General features: G+C 41.4%; 1 protein-coding gene across 2 annotated transcripts in view; it reads right to left on the bottom strand.

The window, feature by feature from the left end:
- Nucleotides 1–19886, bottom strand: part of gabbr2 (gamma-aminobutyric acid (GABA) B receptor, 2) — a 175835-nt gene that overhangs the window by 47019 nt on the left and 108930 nt on the right. For both annotated transcript variants that reach the window (XM_034599597.1, XM_034599596.1), the window contains 8 exons: nt 19588–19653; nt 18741–18929; nt 17921–18163; nt 12381–12441; nt 5921–6001; nt 4957–5107; nt 4484–4616; nt 3091–3198 (listed from right to left, as the gene is read on the bottom strand). In XM_034599597.1, coding sequence (XP_034455488.1) covers nt 3091–3198; nt 4484–4616; nt 4957–5107; nt 5921–6001; nt 12381–12441; nt 17921–18163; nt 18741–18929; nt 19588–19653 — 1032 coding nt within the window. The remainder of the gene's footprint in view (nt 1–3090; nt 3199–4483; nt 4617–4956; nt 5108–5920; nt 6002–12380; nt 12442–17920; nt 18164–18740; nt 18930–19587; nt 19654–19886) is intronic.

Below are 19886 nucleotides of genomic sequence, written 5' to 3'. Positions count from 1 at the left end.
TAACATCTAATCAGGGACTAATTGCAATGAATTTAGTTGCAATTAGAAAAGGAAATGAGCCAAACTGTGAGTCCAAGACCTGGTTCAGAATTCAATACTGACACTCTTTTGCATTGTCCCAGGATAATGAGTTATGTCAATACTGTGCCACCAACAAGCTATTTGCTACCTTGAGGCCAGAGAATGTGGAAAAGATCTACCCAACAAGAGCCAACGCTCAACCACTGAAGCTCCTCTTTTGTACCATGAACTTTAGAGGGATGAAAGCTGTGACCTGTTTGTGATCTTTATTTATAAAAGCGTTTGACAGTCTGGAACCGCAGATCAAAGCAAAGGTCAGGGAACACAGGCAGGGCTGTGTTTGGAAAGTATCACATCACCCAAATGCAGCGCAGGGGTCTCGCACTCTTCCTCCACCTGTGGGCTCCGGATGAGATGCGTGAGGGGATTCTTGGTTTTTGATGTGCTGTCGTTTGATGGTGTTCGCGTTGGACAAATATTGGCAGGAGGAGTGACATTTCTTAATGCCAACATGGACAACAAATAAAATACATGCATGTTAAACGAAAAAGATCTAGTTGATGAAACTAGTAATGATTCCAACAAGTGAACAGTTGTAACAAAGATATTTAAGATGTGTGATATTTTAGTTACAAAACAAAAAAGAGAAAGCTGTACGCCACCATCTGTTCAACTGTGATGTTACTCTGCCAACTGAGTCTGCGAGACAAACAATGAGTCTCAATTACCTGAAGTGTTATCTACTATTTTCTTTCCTGCAGTATTATTGGCTCTCTGACATATCAGTTTGTTCTAATGTCCTTGTTTGGTGAATTTGATTGAGAAAGAAGGACAAAATGATCATAAAAGTAGTTAATGTACACATGGATGTGAACAAAATTGCATGTGTGTGTGTGTCCAGCAACATGTGTGTGTTGGTGTCACCAGCAACATGTCACCAGTGGCTGGGGTGAGGGGTTGATCCTTTGTAAGTGTGTATGTTTATCTGTGTCTGTGGTGTGTGTGTGTGAGTTTGTGTGTGTGTGTATTTGGAGAGGGACGAGATTGATTGACAGCCCTCCCCCCGAAGCCGTCTCTGGCAGTGAGCTCTTTAAGGAGTGAAGGAGTGCCGGCCGCAGCCCACCAAGTGGAACCCTTATCGAACACACCCAGGATTTACAATCTGTGCGCTCACAGTGTGCGGGGGAAAAAAGATGGAGGGCAGGTTGGTGGAAGAGTGAGGGATGCACTTCCACCCCGGCCGTTTGTAGAAAATATGGCTAACACTCCAGCTTGTCTCTCCCCTGACAGCGGCTGGCAGAGATTTCAAGGAACCAACAGCAGCTATCACTCTACTGAAGCCAAAGCACCTGCACTCAGTCCGTGTGGAGGAAGTGCGATGTGTCTGCTGTGTGTGTGTGTGTGTTTCCTACACACAGACAGGCCTTAAACCGACAGTGAATGCATCTTGAGGTTTCAAGGCTGAAGTATGCGGTCGGGGTGAATACTTCTTCTGAAGAAACAGCTGTTGTGTCTCTGTTCACAAGGGAAAGAGGTTGGGAGAGGGTGAACGGAGCAGAGATAATTGGCTGTGAAGGGTCGGAGCAAAGTTACTGTGCTTTGAGAGGAAAAAGGGTTTTGTTTTCCTCAAATGATTAGAACAAAAAAAACTGTGAAAGGCCAAGATCCAGTGTGTTTTATTTTGACACAGGGTTAGGGATCTTGTGTTGACCTGACCATAAAATTACAGTGGAAACAGCTCAATTAGAACTAGGTCATGGATCCTTATCATTTAACCTGTAATCAGGATTTTCATCACCTCCATCTATCTTTTGTCCTCCTTTTCCCAGCTTTCTCTTTTCAGCATCCAACCTACTTTCGTGGCCATTTGTGCCACATTGTTTGTCATGTCCCTTCATATGCCCTGCTTTTCCTTCCTCCCATCTGCCACTATACTTCCCTTCATCCCTCCAACCTCTCTCTCTCTCTCTCTCTCTCTCTCTCTCTCTCTCTCTCTCTCTCTCTCTCTCTCTCTCTCTCTCTCTCTCTCTCTCTCTCTCTCTCTCTCTCTCTCGCCACCCACACTTCTTCAAATATAATATGCAAGAGGGTGAGAGAGAGAGACAAAGTGAGGGGGAGAGCTAAATCTATAAATACAAAAAGGCCGAGCACAGTTACAACACTCTGTGAACTTGGCACCACTTTATATAACTAGGCTAGTGAAACTGATTTTGTCAGATGTTTTAAAAAGCCATTTGTATGCCAGTCTTTCAGTGTGTTTGTTGGAAAGCGTGAGTCTGAATACAAGTGCCTACACATCAGTGTTGGGCTTTGAAAAGACATGAAGCAACCTGTTAAGGACTATCAGGTCTAAATTTTACAGTGCAGATGTTTGTTGTTATATAAACTGGTAATTTCCCCTATCTAATACCTCTTTTACACCAAAATTAGCAGGTTTTTTAAATGGGTAAACTTGCTTCAACTGTAATTACATCCTTTCGTATTGCCAGAAGCAGAGTTTTCCTTCCTGCTTATTTTCCCTGGTGAGTCATGTTTGCCGTCACGTATGCGTTGGAAACCTTGCTGTCTTGCCAGTGCTGTTTCTTTCACGATGCAGTGAAAAACCAATAAGTACAAAAAACCCTCATGGCTATTTATGCACCTACATCCGGACGTTCAAAGCGCATCTTAATGTTGTGCTGGTAATGGTGTAGAACCAGCATGTAGACCGCCAAGATAAAGAAGAAGACAGCCCCTTCATCACTGCCAGTCGTAGCTGGAACCGATAAAAACCTGAATCTACTGCAGACTCATTTGATCTGGGAGTGAATGCTGATTTTATCCATTCCCATTGCAGGCAAAACCCAGATGTTAATGGGTGGAAGGCTTAACAGACACACATGATGGGATCAAAAATAAAAGGTTCAGAATCCGGATTTGACCAGGAAGATTCACATGTACATACTGGCCAGTGACAAGAAAAGTTGTGTTAAAAATAAATTGATAAGAAAAGATATTTGACTTTCTCTCTGCTGTACAATCTAATAAATAACCCTTTAATCACTTGAATACTTAAAATTTGTTCCCAACCTTCTTCTTCATCTTCACATTTTTGAAGATGGCGTGCACCCTCCAGGTCTTGGCAAACATGGCTCCAAAAGCTGTGGTGTATCCGACAATGAGGATCCATGTCCGGACCTATCAGAACAACAGGAACACACAATATCGTGTCATGTCTTTAAGTGGTGATGAAGGCTCAAAACAATATCTGATCTGACGGGTATTTGCATTTTTCTTGTGAAGTTTCTTGAAAATAGTATTGTGAAGCATCTAAAAATATGAGGCTGTTGGATTGAGTTTTTTTTTATCTCAAAGTCTTGAGCTCTGGGAGAAGAACGTCCTGGACCGTGGAAGCTGTCACACTCCTAAGAGCGTTTCATCTTAATGAGAAACAAAGTGTGGACCTCTCACTGCTTTGGAACTCAGGACACTACTGAAGTGTTTTAAAAGCTCAGGATGTGAATATAGCTGACAACATCCTAATATAACTACAGAGTCTGAAAGTGTGTATGCTTGTGTGTGATACACAATTTTGTTAGTGTGTGTTTATCTGTGTGTGTTTGAACCCCTCCTGAGCCACACCTCCACACACATTTACACCTGGCTCTCTCCTCGTGACACTATCATATTTAGAAAGCAATAAAGTCAGGTAGGAGTACAATGCCGGGTAAGAAAGACAGCAAAAAAACTAAACAATTACAGCAACTATTCTCAAGGAGTCTAGCACATATTGATTGATGGCGAATGGATCAACCTCTGTGTGCCTGTGCTGTAGAACCTTGTCTGAAGTGACAAGCTCTGTTTTGACTCTGCGGCAGAGCTTCAGCCAGGTGGTAGCAGCTCGAGACGTGCCCTGCCTAACATTACCTTGCTGTGTGTGTGTGTGTGTGTCTGGGAAAGGGGGTATCTCAGTGGAAACCAGCTATCACTGTAATCAAAACTGTTTAATTAATCCAGCACGTACAGTCACACGGTAATACTACCTGGGGGGAGACACTTAATGTGCTCTGTGCTAGCTAGAGACCCAGAGAGAGATTCAATCAGTTTTCACGAAAGAGTATTTTCACATACTTCACGTAGTAAGCGTTTCTGCAGTGTTCGCCATATTTTAGCTCATTTTACATACATATAGTAAGAAAAATGCTATAACGACCTGAAGTTAATGCCATGTACTGTATGTTCCGTACATGGTTTAACTGAGTACTGCAGCTGGTAATATCACTACAAAATCTACCTCTAAATAAAAATAGGAAAGAAATATTATCTACAAATAAACAAAATATAAAGCATTTTTTTGTCCACATATTAGCTTACATCTATGAGCTTAAGAGCAAAATTAATTTGTATCTATTGGACCTGAACATAATGTGTGTCCACGCCCAACTTTTTTAATGATATGGTGAAAGGTGCTGAGGGAACTCACAGTGCAGAGCGTCTCAAACTCTTTGTCAGAGACAAAACCTCCGTCCAGACCAAACAGGAAGATGGATGCATAGGAAAGCATGCCCCCGAGGATGATCAGGTTGTTCATGTAAGGACTGGACATCTTGATTAGTCTGAAGAAGAACAGAAGGTTAGAGCAGAATAAACTAGACGGAATAAAAAGAGTAGTTCAGCCCAAAAAATATGATATTCTAGTACAGAGAGTGAAATGTGAAATAATAGAGTACCTACAGATGGAAAAAAGTGAATCCTCATTGTCATGCTTCATCATTCTTTCATTTCGACACTGCTCATGATTCCCCCCGTCCTTCATTCATCCCTCTTTAACACCAACCCCTCATTTGCCTTCCCACTGCACTGTATATATTATCCATTTCCCCTCCAATTGCTTAATTTGCCTTCATCCATCCCCCTCCCTCTCAATGAGGTGCTTCACCAACGCCAGATGCCGACCTGTGGTTGCGGTTTTTGATGTTAAAGAACAAGAATGCCCCGGCCATGAGCATGCCCAGTATGGTGATGGTGGACAGGATGCTGTACAGGGGCACGTTGATGTGGCGACGCTGCAGACGCACAAACGTCTGATCCTTGGGAGGCTCCACACCTAAGAAGGAGAGGAAGTGTGTTAATAGAGTTTAGACAATCCATCAACGTGTGCGAGTCTCAAACATGTTTGGAGTGGATGTTATTTTCATGGTATATTATCCTATCTGACTGGTTTTCTGGACAATTTCATCTTCTCCAGCAAGGCTTCCCTCTGCACTGAGACTACACAACAGTGACACGGCTGTAGACACGCAGTTATTTGAGACCCATCTTCTACTCGTCAGTGTGTATCTTAAAGCACCACAGTCAAGTTATTGTGGTCAGACCCTGCACTTTCTTATCTCTCGCTCTATTTTTCTCCCTGTCTGTGTGCCAATCGATCGCAATGGCATCATCTCACAAGTATCTTCTTACTGTGGTCAGGGATGTGGAAACAAGAGCTTTAGATGGTACCGGCCTGGAGTTTCTGTGTGTGGGGCAAGGGTGGTGAAGGGGAGAATAGCCAGGGGGATTGAACAAATTACAAAGTATGTCAACACAAGCAAACACAGGGGGGGGTGAAAAATTGACTGGTTAATAATTTAGCAGAGAGGCGACAGTTTAGAGTGGTAAAGAAGAGTGGCGAGTCTCTACACTGAGTGATGGTGGTGGTGGTGTCTGTATGTGTGTGCGAGAGCGAGGGGTCGGGTTCACGTCAGCAAGCTAAGAGAGTGCTGAGGTGGAGAGTGGTGATGTGTCTGTAACATATATAAAGACACACACCGGATGCTTCAGGGCACTAGTTTCTTCTTCTTCAATGGGTATAACGTCTCTTAGTCAGGGCTCACACAGTCAATGCAGAGACATACTCTCATATCTATTATCTACATACCTTGGAACCTTATGGAGTTGTTGATGAGGTCCAGCACATCAGCGATTGCATTGTACTCTCCCACCTTCACTTCATGTCCCTCTGTTAAATGAAACACACACGTACGTAGACATTAACACAAATACATGTACATGATTTTACATTTTCATTTGCTGCTGCAAAAATACCCTGGTTTCCTCCGTGTTTTTGTTTTGTTTGTCTGTCTGTTAGTTAGCAGGATAACACAAAAACTACGGTATGGATTTTCACGAAACTTAGTGGAAGGATGCTGTATAGGTCAGGAGAGAATCATTACAATTTTGGTGCAGATCTAAATATGGGTGAATCCAGGAGTTTTGTTTCATTCTCTCTTCAGCGTTTCCCACAGAATTCAATCAATATGGGGTTAGCGGGGGTGCACATGCACAAACAATGCTAGCATGCGCAACAGATTCTGATTCTGAGTTACAGGTGAACAGAAGTTTAAAATATATTTTTGGTTTATTATCAAACAGTGGCAGGACAAGTCTACATAATTAATGGGAAACACTGTTTGGAGATTAGCCTTGGCAGAGGTATGCACTCTAAACACACAACACATAGTGCAACTTTATGGACAATTTACTTTTTTTTAATAAATTATAAACTAAAACAAATAAAAGCATTCCTAAAGTTATTACAACATCAGTGAACATAATTGGAACATGAGTGTCTGTACAATATTTAATGGCAATCCGTCCAGTGGTTGAAACACAAAGGCCAACCTCATTTTGGAACTAGAGAACAAGGGGATCCCATAAGTCATTTGGGTAATGTTGCCAGAGAATCTTGAATATTGTGGTCAAGGTGCTGAGATATTTCAGTCTGGATGAACATAGTGGACTGATCCAACATAGCCATCAGTCACAAGGCTAAACATGGCATCTTTGACCAATAGCCCAAACAACTGTCTAAATGTTACCCCAGTTTCTGAGCTGTCTGACTTTCAGGTTTCATTAAATATTTCAGGTAGCCGACTTAATCCAGCAATGGAACGCTTAAATAATGGATCACAGATACAAAGCAGCTTGCTGGGTTTATAAAATGTAGCTCCAGTGATCCTTACTTGGAGAAAATGTAACAGATGCTACTTTGAGTGAACAAGTAAATCTAATTCAAACAGTAATTGGACACAGTGAAGAATGTCCCAGCTTTAAGTTGTACCGTCTGGCACAGAGCTACGAACTCTTAGTGAGCTTTAAATCACAGGGAGGTCTTCCAAAACCCATTAGTAATATATCAAAATATCCATAACGATGAATCCTAAGGCACTCAGTAAGTGCACAGTAAGATTGTGTTACTGGATTTTAATGTCTTCCCAAATGTCTTATTTTTTAATGCATTTCCTTTGAATTGCTTTGTGTCTCAATGGTTCTTTATAAATAAACCTGCCCTTCCTCTACTACAGGTTAGTTTACTTCAAGGAAACCATAAGGAGCAGATATATCACAGGCAAAGACTCAGATGTAGTTCACAAATCAAATTCCCACTTCAAGTAGAATCTTCAAAGGATTCAAAAGAATGCAAACCTACTTTTTATTGCATTCTACTGTACACTGAATTGGGCATAGTCCAAATTCAGTGGAGGTGTTGTAAGCTGCTCAACACCCCAGCCTGTAAACACCAGTCTCTCTGGAGTTCTGCTCAAACACAACTATTTCAGTGTAGTGTTTTCTCTTTTAGAAACAATGAAGAGTCCTACAGGTATAATATTGGAGGAGGCACGACCTTGTCAAACAAACCTGGGCCTTCACTCTTCTTCCCTCATAAAGATTACTCACTTTAAGTGTACACCAGGGATGCCTTTTATTTTATTCTTCTTTTTAGTAAACACTACAAACAACCTGCAATTTCCTCTGGTGTGCACACACATCTCGCTCTGCTTCTCCCTGTTATTATTCTTATATGCCCATTGAACAATGTCCTTGACGAAAGGGAAATGACAGATAACGTCAGGTTTTGCAAAATCACAGGGCACCACACTCCGCCCCTCTCCTTTCCTTTCCTCCTCTCCCATCTCCTTTCCATTCCCCTCCTCTCACTTGATCTCCAACTCCGGCATCAAACATCAGCAAGTGTTGAAAATGTTACACTATATGTGACCATTTCCGCACAGTGCATTTCATGTGAGTACACATTCAGGATTTGTATTCTTCAAACTTCTCAGTGCTGAACGATCAATGACTGTGTTTCCCTTGACCACATCCTTTGTCGGGATCTAAACAGCAGAAGGGCTCGAGTATCAGCACTCCCCTTTTGAGATGCTAAAATACTATCTCAGTACTCTAGCCCCAATGGGAATATTGATGGCTGCAGCAGGTTGCTAAAAAAACTCAAACTGTCGTTCAGCCAGTGCAGTCACATTTTAGGACTTTTTGTTCAAAAAACTGTTATTACTGGTAAAGTGTTCTTGGTTGGTCAACTTTTAACTTATTCCTAATAAAAACTTAATGCGCAAAAAAGGCCAAGAAAATTAATTCAAGAAGATTATTCTGCTATAATAGAGCAGTTGTAGATACATAGGAACGGAATGTGCATCTTTTCTCATTGGCTTAAATGTGCAGAGCTCTGTTAGCAATGTCAGGTAGTTTGATGGATCAACCAGGATTTAGCAACATCTGAATTAGAAGTTGAGGACAGTTGGTTGTTTCTTCTAAACTGTAACACCGATGGTTGCTTGTTCTGTTGTACATTTTCAATATTATTGAGGAATACTCAGGATTTAAGGAGATTTCAGTGGAAAATTTGTGGTCACTAAAAAAAGGTTATTTTACCGATACTGACCAAAACACAAGTTTATTGCACTTCCTTGCTCAATACTGAATATTTTAAAACCAGATAGTTTACATCAGTGTTTTCCAGCTAGAGACGTCTTCCTCAGGGCTACAGTACATCTCCTCACATCTACTACTAGCTGTGGAATTGTGTGAAACCACAGACAGAAATGTTTCACCCGTTGCGTCACCCAGGTGCTATAAACAAAACCCTCATGTAGAGACATTACTCAACAACACTAGTGGTGAAAAAACACAGGGGACTATAACTGTATGTGTCTGATAGATTCCTGTAGTGAATACTGTTCCTCTTTCTCAATGCAGCTAGTTGTGTGTATTTCTCAACACCGCTCCACTTGACATGAATCTTTTTTCTTCCCATGATGCACCCGCAGCTCAAGCACAGATGACTCGGTCTCATTGGAGCAGAGCCTCACATACTGCTTAAAAAAACTCAAATAAATATCGTAAAAAGATTGAATAAGTAACAATTCTTCAAAATGTATATATATTTTTTGTTGACTTGTGCACTTACATCATCCAAAATGTTTCCAAAAATGTTAAAACCCAGAGAAATCCACATTTATATTCAAAGACGTTTTATTTTGGTTGTCTTTTAATTGGGCATTTATACTTGCTTCACTCTATTTTTTGCCCGTCTCTGCTATAACTTCCAGGATAAAAAACTTATGACAAAGTAAAAACACAAAGTTAGCCAGTTAGGGAACCATGATTCGTCATTGCTGTTAGCTGCACATACTGTCGCCGAAGCTCTCTCAGTAAAGCGCAAACACACCAAGCGTCATTGGAAGATTATGGGATAAGAAATGGAGGTAGGGACAACTCCCATGAGGCCAAGTTGCTCCACGATCTCAGGTGTTTTGTCACTGTTTCGATTGAGAAAACCCTCGAGTCCACAGTAACATATTGTACGTTTTAAGTGGTAATTGCAGAACATCATTAACAGCAAATCTCTAACGTAGTGCTTTTTACCTTTGCTGCTTCTTTTAAAAACATCAGTGAGAGTCAATTATATTCTTGTGAGCTACTTTAGTTGAACATATTGTGAGAAGACTTTTGCTATTTCAAATTCCTGCGTAAGATGACAGGAAAGCAGAATATTAATTCTCAACCCAGGGGTGTTGTAGTGACTAAATCCTATCATATGTCTCAACAATCTACCTTTGACCCACACACATCTAGTGACCTTGTTGATAGACAGTATACATGTATTCCTTATCTTCCATGCCTGGTAGTGCATTGATTTAAAATCTGTACTCAGAGTGACTGCAACTGCAATCAAGACCTCTGGTAGCGAGCTATCTCTTATCCCTGTGAGAGACAGTGGGAATTAGAGCCATTGAGGTCCCTGAACGTCTGACAGGGTAAAATGATGGATCAGAGGCGGAGGACAGATGATAGGGTCATGCTGAGTATCACTGCCTTTTGAAATATTCAAGCTGGGGCTGTCCCTCCATCCCTCTGCACCCAGCTGAGACTCTTGGTGTGTCAAAAGGGTGAAACATGTGCAAAGGCAAAAGACCGAGAGACTGGCAATCAGAAAGAAGGAGGCACTAGTGTGTTAAAATTAATTAATAGGGATGTGTGGCTATGATTCTATATTTCTATGAGAGTTTTAATGACAGCCCCACATGTTAGTGATCCTCCTGCTGTTTGCATTGCTACCTCCACCAAGGAGGTTATGTTTTCATGCCTGTGTGTTTGTTTGTTGGTTGGTTGGATCACTTGTAAGCAAGATTACAAACTTGGTGGAAGGATGTGGATCCAGGATTTTTTTTAACTTTGCGAGATAGGGCTTTCTGGGGGCTGTAAATTTTGGTGCAGCTTGATTGAAGTTAAAGGGACTGTTGTGCCTTGGCGGAGGTATGTGCTCTACTGAGTGTCAGAGTAGTTCTCACAGTACAGGTCACCTGAGGACTGGATGTGATATTTCTCCTGTGTTGGCTGGACACCAAATATATTTAAGAAGAACCTGATTCTGTCTCGCTGTAGCTGTGTCCCACTTCTACACCACGTGTTGTTAAAACTGAGGAACCAGAAAATCAGGGGTTAGGGTTAGGGTTGTGGGTTTTTGTTAGGTCTTTGGAAAATCCTTTGGCTTTTTCTTGAGATGAAAATGGTTGTGTCATTTCATTCAGATTAATTAATGGCTGTGCATCAACATGTGCACATACTTTGTGAGACACAATTGGGACACCAGCCTCTGCCCTGATTGTTAGTTATGTAGTAATGGTACATTTTTCTTCAGACATCATGAATAACACTGTAGTTACTTTCATACTACACACTTATTTGTAACATTACATTTCCTCGGAATTAAACATAAAACAACAGTTACAATGATATAAATCATGTGAGGTCCCATTCTGTCAAACCCACTGACCCCGAGATGTAACATTATACGTAGAGTATAGTCACCAGCAGAGGTAGACAGACACATCAGCATGTGAATGAGCCTACGCACTCACGCACGCACGCACGCACGCATGCATGCAGGGAGAGTGATGTAAGCAGCCAGAGGGGATCAAGACCCTCTGCAGTGGGGGAAGATAAGAAGGTTAGGCAGACGGGACTGAGCTGCACCATGCAGTGTGCTACATATAGTCTGGGGAGTATAGGAGCTGGGAATCCCCTGCATCGAGATGCAATCTCTGGGCTATTCTGACACTCAGCAGGCCCTGCTGGCTCAAAAACAACCTTAGGATGACACTATGAGGACAGAGAGTACTGAGGGTTTTACATATAACCATATTCACCATCTATGAATGTCCTGTGTGGTTTTCTCACCAAGGTAAAGATAGTCTAAAAGAGTCATGTTTATTTTTCTGACAAACAACCCTTTGTACAAATCTATAGAATGTGCATATAAAGCATTTGACTCTGAAATCTTTCAGCATCTCCTTCCTGTTAGTATGACTCTGCTAAAAGCTTTTCTTAAAGCCTCCTGGACAGGATACACCATAAAGGTAACAGGTATCATATCAACCATAGTAGCCTTCTGACTGGACAACCTTTTGGGAATTATCTTCCCAAAAGGTCTGCGGGAATCCTGCACAATTTCTGAAACAACTGTAGGTTTTATTGAACACAGACGTGAGTGGTTGGAGTCCGACAGCTTTTGGCAACAATCCTAACTCAGCTTGTAGTCAGAAGGAGAACAAGTGGGAATGGCAGGAGGTGCGTAAGACAGGATGAGTGAAGTGAGCACAAAAGATAAATCGATACAGCAAAACAAAGTTTGTGGTTTTTCATTCAAAATAGCTGCAAAGGTTGAGGTTTACAAACAATGTAACCAGAAGCCCTCACGCACACACCCACCCATCCATTATCTATACAGCTTATCCTTTGAGGGTCACTGGGGGTTGGAGCCATCCCAGCTGACATTGGGCGAGGGGCCGTGTGCACCCTGGACAGGTCGCCAGTGTATCACAGAGCCAACACGTTTACATTCACACCTACAGGCAATTTAGAGTCTCCAGATAATGTCCCCCCAATCCTCATGTCTTTGGACTGTGGGAGGAAGCCAGACTGATCAGAGTAAACTCATGCAGACACTGGGAGAACATGCAAGCTCTTATACAAAGGCTGCAAAGAAAATTAAACTGGTTAATTTAAGTATAGCATCGTAGCAGCAGTGTCCCACATACCTTGAAACTGGTTGAACTTTATTGTGCCCATCCTCTCTCCATTCCGAAACATGACTTGACCCTGAAAAGAAGGAAACACAATCAATATAATATGGATTCTAAACTGCCACTTATACATATTGTATATATTTAAAGTTATAATAAAATGTAATTCTTCTAAAGATGATGCAGCATAAGATGTAAGGTGGATATGATTAGATTAAAACAGGAGCTTGGTCCAATTAAATGTATGCACCGCACTTTCCTGATACCGGAGGATTGGCAGGCAGAGAGCAGTGTCTCCGCTCCTGCACACTGCATCTCATTTGATTAGAAGTGGCCCGAAATTGATCTATTTAGAGAGGTAAACAAATTTATCTTTCAGCCAATTCATTTGCTAATATCTTTGGAACAACTTTGGGTCAGCAAAGCTGTCTGATTTAACAGCGTTTGCTTACTTAGCATGGGCACAATCTGGACTCAGGCGGCGTTTAAGAAGCAATTCTTTAAGTGCAACTCACATTTGGCTAAGAACAGCATGTAGCGGTCAGTGATTTTACTCAAGATCTTAGTCCTGGATATTGATTACTCTCCAAAAGGGTGTGTTCAGCGGTCAAACAACCCCCATAAATTATGGGGAAGAAAAAAAAAAAACTAAGCAAAGTCTGATTTACACTCCATAGCAACAAGATAAGAAATGTCAAGCCGGCAAAGGCAGACTAGGGAGTAAAAAAGCAATTCAACTTTTTGGCAATATCGCATCGCCATAGTCAAATCAAATTCGGCTTCGGTCGCCTTATCTTCCACCACGTAGTCCCATTGTTTCTCTCTGTCTCGTTCTATTTTGCTTCTCCATGTACCTCTTACTGCCCTCTCTCCCTTTTCTTCTTCCAAGACTGTTCAATTCATTCAGCCCATCATCTGCATACAGTGCTTCTTAATTACACATTTAACTGAGCTCATTTTTATTACTGGCTGGATAACAAAACAGCTGAGAGCAGATCAATCATTTAAGAGCTGAATTGACGGACAGACAGGTAGACAAATGGATAGATAGTAAATAGATACACTGAAAAAAGAAAACTGTTTACCAAGTTGAAACACACTTCAATGGTCAAAACACAAATGAAGTTCTTTTCAAACTTTATTTTGAAAAGACTTAGAAAAGACTTGTGAACAATTGAAGTGATGTTTTTTACATTGGTATACAATTTTCATTTTTCTGCATAGATACATAGATACATATATATAGATATACACACAGTATGCACACAAGCAGATAGTCACAAACACTCAAAATACAAAAGCATTTACACATATGAACACATACAGACAGACAGACGGACGGATAGATAGATAGAGAGATAGATGGATAGATGGATAGAGAGCAGTTCATTTGCATTGCATTTTTAAAAGAGAGCTTATGGGGAAATACAGGGAAGGAAGCTGGTGAGCCAGATTTGCCTCAAAAAGATGTCAAGCTTTGAAGTAGCAGAGCAGGATCCCACCCCTCTGTTTGAATCCCAGTCTTTGTGTGGCATCTTTGATGTGTATATGCATGTGTGTCTATGTGTATGCACTTAATATGTTGTTGTATTATTCCTATGTGCATGCATGGGTCCCAGGTGATGTTTGTACGCACAAAGCTAATAAGTTCCTTTCCTCACACACTGCTTCTGCAATACACAATGCAATTATGCCTTAAGTGTAAGTAGGCCACAATGCAGTGCACCCCGGGTCAGCTCTTTATGTACTACGTTCAGTTAACGGTGGTGTGTGAACAGGGTCAAAAACTGTGGGTTGAAAGTAAGGGAACTTGACTTGAACCCTTGACTGACTGTGAGTGTCTGTATCCAGGTTTCTAGAGTAGCTGCACCATCGCACTCTCGCTGTGCATTAGCATCGCCACCATCATTACCCTTTACATCAGCAGTAGTGGAGCAATCGCAAACCTTATTGAAATGGTCTGTAGTTATTTTGACAGCCCCAATTTGTTCTCTCAAGTGTAAACACAGTTCGGAGAACATGCCAAGCAGATCAAACCTATGCAGAGGCAGCAACGCTGACATTCTTAATTGGAGATAAATGTCGGTGGTACAAAGATTAAATTAACCTCTGTTGACCAAAAGGGAAGTAAATTACCGCAAAGGCTGTGCTACGCTCGTCTGCAGCCTCACCGGAGTGTGCTGACACAGAATGGTGTCCCTTTTCTATTTAAAGGGTGTTCAGACCTGTTTTCAGTGCTGGCTGGCGGAGCAATCGCTGAGTCTACACGTGTGTATGTGTCTGTGTGTGTCAGAGACTGTATCTTTCTGAGGTGAGATGGGGAAGGCGGCCAGGTATCACTTTGTCTGTGGAGGTGAGAATACTGTCAGTGACAAGGGTGCTGGGGTCAAATGAGATGTCGCTCTGTGGACTGCAGGTGTTACATCCTCTGGGCTTTCAGGGTTTGAGATAGGAAAGCAGTGGATGTGAGTGTACACACACGTGCACACGCACTGTACATACACATTAACAGAGAATAAAAAAAACAGATGCACACAACTCTACCCCTGCGTCTCGCCTCAGTGAGTCTGTTTGAGGTGACTGTCAAGCCCAAGGCTGTGCTACTCACCATTACCCAGAATGATACTGATACAAACACAGTGACCGCTGACCACAGACAAAACAGTAAATTAAACCGAAACTCACACACGTATCATGCCCCAGTCACAACCCTGTTGTGTCTTTTCCCATCCTGCCCTCCCTGGTGAATTCCAGCGTACATCGTCCTGTGGTTGTAGCAGCTATCTGCACTCTAACCCTCCCTCCCAAGCTAATGTCAGCCTTCTCCGTAGCCCCTGACAGCAGTCGGATCAATACTGTGGAGCCCTTGATGATCACTCTCCTGCTGCTCCAGCTGCCTCCACCGCTGATTCAGCAGCAGGACTCAGATCAGCACAGAACAGAACTGGTGTGATCCCACAAAAACATTTGTGTTTGTGTACACAGCAAACACACAGCATAAAATCGTGACATCAGGAAAGACACGAGGCTCAAGTCATGGTATTTTCCAGTATGAGGCATGTGTATCAGGCACACATGCACATAAAACATTTAAACCGCGGATAAACAGTAAGATTTTGCGGTTTCCCTGGTGCTTGAACAGGGATTAATTTTATTGGAAGCCCAGCAGAAGTTATTGCAGTTCGCAAGGAAACCAAGCGAACTGTGTAATAGCTGCTTTAGAAATCTGACTTCGAAAATAGCATGAAAGACGTGTGCAGCGTGGAAAGGAAATTGCTTTCCTATGTCTTTGTTCGTCATGTGTGGGCGGAAGTTTCTATGTGCTTAGTGTGTGTGTTGCATAAGGGAACGCGTTTGATCTCATTTCATGTAATCCCTTAAAAGACCAGCTATAAGAGAAGACAGATGTCAAATCACTTGGTACAAAGATGCATTTAATGATATTGCTATGCTGTTGTCTTCAAACATGATTGTTTACCACATACACAATATTTATTGCTCAGATTTTTCTAATTCTTCTGAGGATTGTGGTTCTGAAAAGAAAAAATTGATTTAGCTGCTGAAAACAATCTTCTGTATTTTCTTTCCCTGTGTGCAGATTGACTACTCTGAAGATTTCCACATGACCTGTAACCACGTCCATTTCATATTAAAACATTATTTGGCAGAATATGTCTTACAGGGACATTTTTTTATGAACAAAATTGAGTTGGTATCTACTTTTAAATACCTTGGGTTCTTCCTGAAGCTCTTGTTAAGACAAGAGAAAAAAGTCCTGTTTTCTTTCTGTGCGGAATTGTTGGAATCTACACAAATAAATAAAACTAAATCATATTTATTTTCAATTCATTTTCAAGTGGCTGATATTTTCTTACTCATAAATTGGGACTTCGATGATGGCTCCTTGATATCATAAGTAACCAAGTATATTAAAGTGCTGTCCTTAAGTGCAATGTAACACCATCTCACTTAAGTTCTTTAATTCGATAAACCTTTCTAATTTTCGTGCTACATTCACATTAAAAGGGGTCCTACCTCATAATGAGCAGTGCATCGGACGACTACAGCAAATCATTTGTTTTTCATCAATAAAACACAAGTATTATTACGTGATATCACTAAGTATTCTTGCGTAAAAAGGATTTGAGTCCTTGTTCCAGCACTGATGGCTGCATATGTAGAACCAATAAGAGTCAATACATATATAAACCGGAGGGGGTTAAGAATGCTTTTCTATTCAAGATGCTTCATAGCCCAGGATGACTTCAACATCTTTTGTGTGCCTGGAGTAAAAAAATAAATGTATAGTAACACGGTCATCAATATTCATGCACTGCTTTTCTTCCCCTGCTTTTCTCAGGAAAGTCTCAATGTCGGCCTGGTGCTGATCAGCATCCCTGAGTGGGTCTGTGCTGAGGCAAGTGAGAGTAAAGGGGCTGAGGAATGAGGACCCCGAGGATTTGGTAGAGAACTGCATTCCACATACAATATACTACTTCCAGGGGCATCAGCCTCCCAAGGGTCTCGCAATCATTCCAGTCAGTAGCCTGTGCTGATTTTCATCAAGGCTATTTGCTCTTTCTCTCTCATTCTGCTGACACCTATACAATAAATAAATCTCTCTCTGTCTGTTGTGAAGCACCAGCACTTTATTTTCTCAGAATTGGTGAATAAGCAAAATATGAGCAAAAATCATTTGACAGTTTCACTGTTAATTTTGAGTATAGCCATTTCTTTTTTTATCCTCAGTTGCATTGTTTAGTAAATTTATTAGCAAACACAGATATGTTGATGGTATAATATGGGTAATGTTCCTCTGTATAATAGGGGCCTGTATGCTTAATGGCAGTCGAGGCTGGGAGCAGCGAGGCATCCTCTAAAAATGGAGTGGCCTTTACAGGGGAACAAGAGATATCCTCGAATAGCTCAATGGGAAGTGAGAGTGAGAACGCGCGCACGCGCACACACACACACACACACACACACACACACACACACACACACACACAGACAGACAGACAGACAGACAGACAGAGCTTGCAGCTAGCATAACCACCAGGATCAATCTTGAATGCAATGGAGTGAGTAGCAACACCTACTCATTACAATCACTTTAGGCGTCATACAAAGACCAGGATGTATGAGACCCCCCTCCTCTGCTCTGAAAACATGCTTCCTTTAGGAGTAATAATTAATACCTTAATCTGACATTGACCCAGTCCATATAAACAGCACACATTTTACCAAAGATGTATATGCATAAACACAAGAGTGAAGGAACTACTCAACCCACAAGGAGGCCATCACTAACAACAACACTCTAATACATGACCTGCTTTTCAGCGCTCCTCATACTAAAAAACTGCAGTAGTACACATTTCCATTATAACGGCAAGTAATCCCTATTTAGAGACATTGATATTGCATCTGTCAGTTGATATCACACAGACTTGTGGCTTGTACAGGGTCATATCACATTGTCACAGTCTCGAAGCTTGTGGTGGGTCTACTTTGGATGGTTAAAATATGATGGCTATGTATTTTTTGTATCTTACCGTAACACCGAAGAAGTTGGTCTCGTTCATGACGTCCAGCACCAACTTTCCCACTTCGCGGTCATCGACGGTGAAGTTGTGGTAGGTGTTCTGCCGCTGCTTTATCCGCAGCAGCTCCATCACTCGAGTGAAGGTTCTTGCAATGACCCAGATCCCGTCGTAGGCGAAGCCGTGAAACTTACTGGCCTCCACACCTTTCTGCTGCAGCTCTCGGCTGTACTCCCTCTCGTACTCCTTAGGGGTCTGCAAGAAAGATTAAAGAGGGGGAATCAGGTTGAGAAAATGTGCACCTCCAAAATACATGTTCTTTTTCTGGAGGAAAACATTAATGTTGAGTTGTTTCGAATACATCACTATTGGCGTAACTTGGCTGAAGGGAAGGAATTATTTTCCACACAATTTGAGATTCCATTCCAGTTACTGGAAATACGTCTGTTTTGGGGATCAATGCACCTTTACTTGTAGTGCAGTGTGAAAACAAACCCTATGATTGATTTTGTTGGAAATCTCTGGTTCAGAAACATGCATCTAAGATGTCTTTTGGCCAAGATTTTTTTCTAGTGTTGCCAAAGGTGTGTTACAGTCATTGAAAAATGTACAAAAACTTTCTGTTACAACCATCTCTGGTCTAAAAAAGAAAAAACTGGGGAAACTAACACCTTCAGAAACAGAGTATATGTTTCACGCACTTAGTTTATTCTCCTCAGTCTGTTATTGCGTACCATAGACTCATAGTATAAATACCACAGTGTATTTGAGATGTTTCTTCCTTATTTGAATTAAATGTTCGAGTTAAACTACAGTGGGTGATATTACTCACCCTGTCCGAGATGCCCTTGATTTGCCGAGCGCTGAGCGGCTCAAAGTCCACGCTGATGTATCCCTCCATGGCTGTGAGCAGCTTCTTGGTGGTGCAGTTGGTGCTGTTGGCCTGCTCCCACCAGTTGCCCTGGTACCAGCCGGGGATAATCCACTGGTATTTACTGCCGAACATGTTCAAGTTATAGGCCTGTGGAGGGGATGTAGAGGGAAAAATAGGTTGAAGCAATGTTACAGATAGTGTGGATCTAGTGCCAAACAGATTTGGAAAATTACAGTTAAATCTTACACTGAGCTCCAAAGGTAAAATATAAAAAACCTGACCAAAACATCTGAAGTAATGTGAAGCCAAACATTTAGGTGTGAAATGTACCTGGGCCTAATTCTACCAGGGTAAGATTAGTTTAAGCCTGAAGCTTGAAGAGATCCGTCTGGCAAACTCCTTAACACACATTTTTGTAGGTGTGCTTTCTCTGGACATGGGGTCTGATACCACCTCTTTATTTTTATTTATTTACTTTTGAGATTGTTCTGATCTAACTATTTCAATTATTTTATATTTGATTTCTTTTGTTTTTACTCATTTGTAACATTGACATTTTTGTATTTGAACTCCAATTCTGTGTGATATTGAAAGGTGCTTTTGTTTCATATTGTTTGCCTTCAATTGTTTCATTTGAACGGTGTAAGAGTGTTTTGAAAGATGCTTAGAAATCAGGTTTATTGTAATTCCAGACAGACTCCAGACAAAGCAGTATAAAGACAGATGACACTAATAGAGAGGATTAATAGAAAAGTTGATTCAATATAATGCCTTTAATCATAATGAGTGTAGACTGAGGACTTACACAGCAGAAGACTTTAGCGGCCAAGTTCTCGTCAAACTGGCCAATGATGATTCTCACATCACTGTCCTGAAATTACAAAGAATAAGGGTTCAATGCACAGTTTTTATAATAACACACTTTTGTGACCCCGTGGCTTTACAGTAATGATGCAATAAATGCTATACATTTCTATCAATGGAGGTATTCTGTTCTTTACCAGGGAACTGCACTTCAGTCAATAGTCATTTGAAAAAAAAAAAAAAAGTATCTGCCCCGGGATCTGTTTCCATGTTTGTGATGCTGACTCTTATATTCTGCAA

The sequence above is a fragment of the Hippoglossus hippoglossus genome, chromosome 11 (genome assembly GCF_009819705.1).
Source record: "Hippoglossus hippoglossus isolate fHipHip1 chromosome 11, fHipHip1.pri, whole genome shotgun sequence".
Lineage (NCBI taxonomy): Eukaryota > Metazoa > Chordata > Actinopteri > Pleuronectiformes > Pleuronectidae > Hippoglossus > Hippoglossus hippoglossus.
This window is presented reverse-complemented; position numbering and strand designations above follow the sequence as displayed.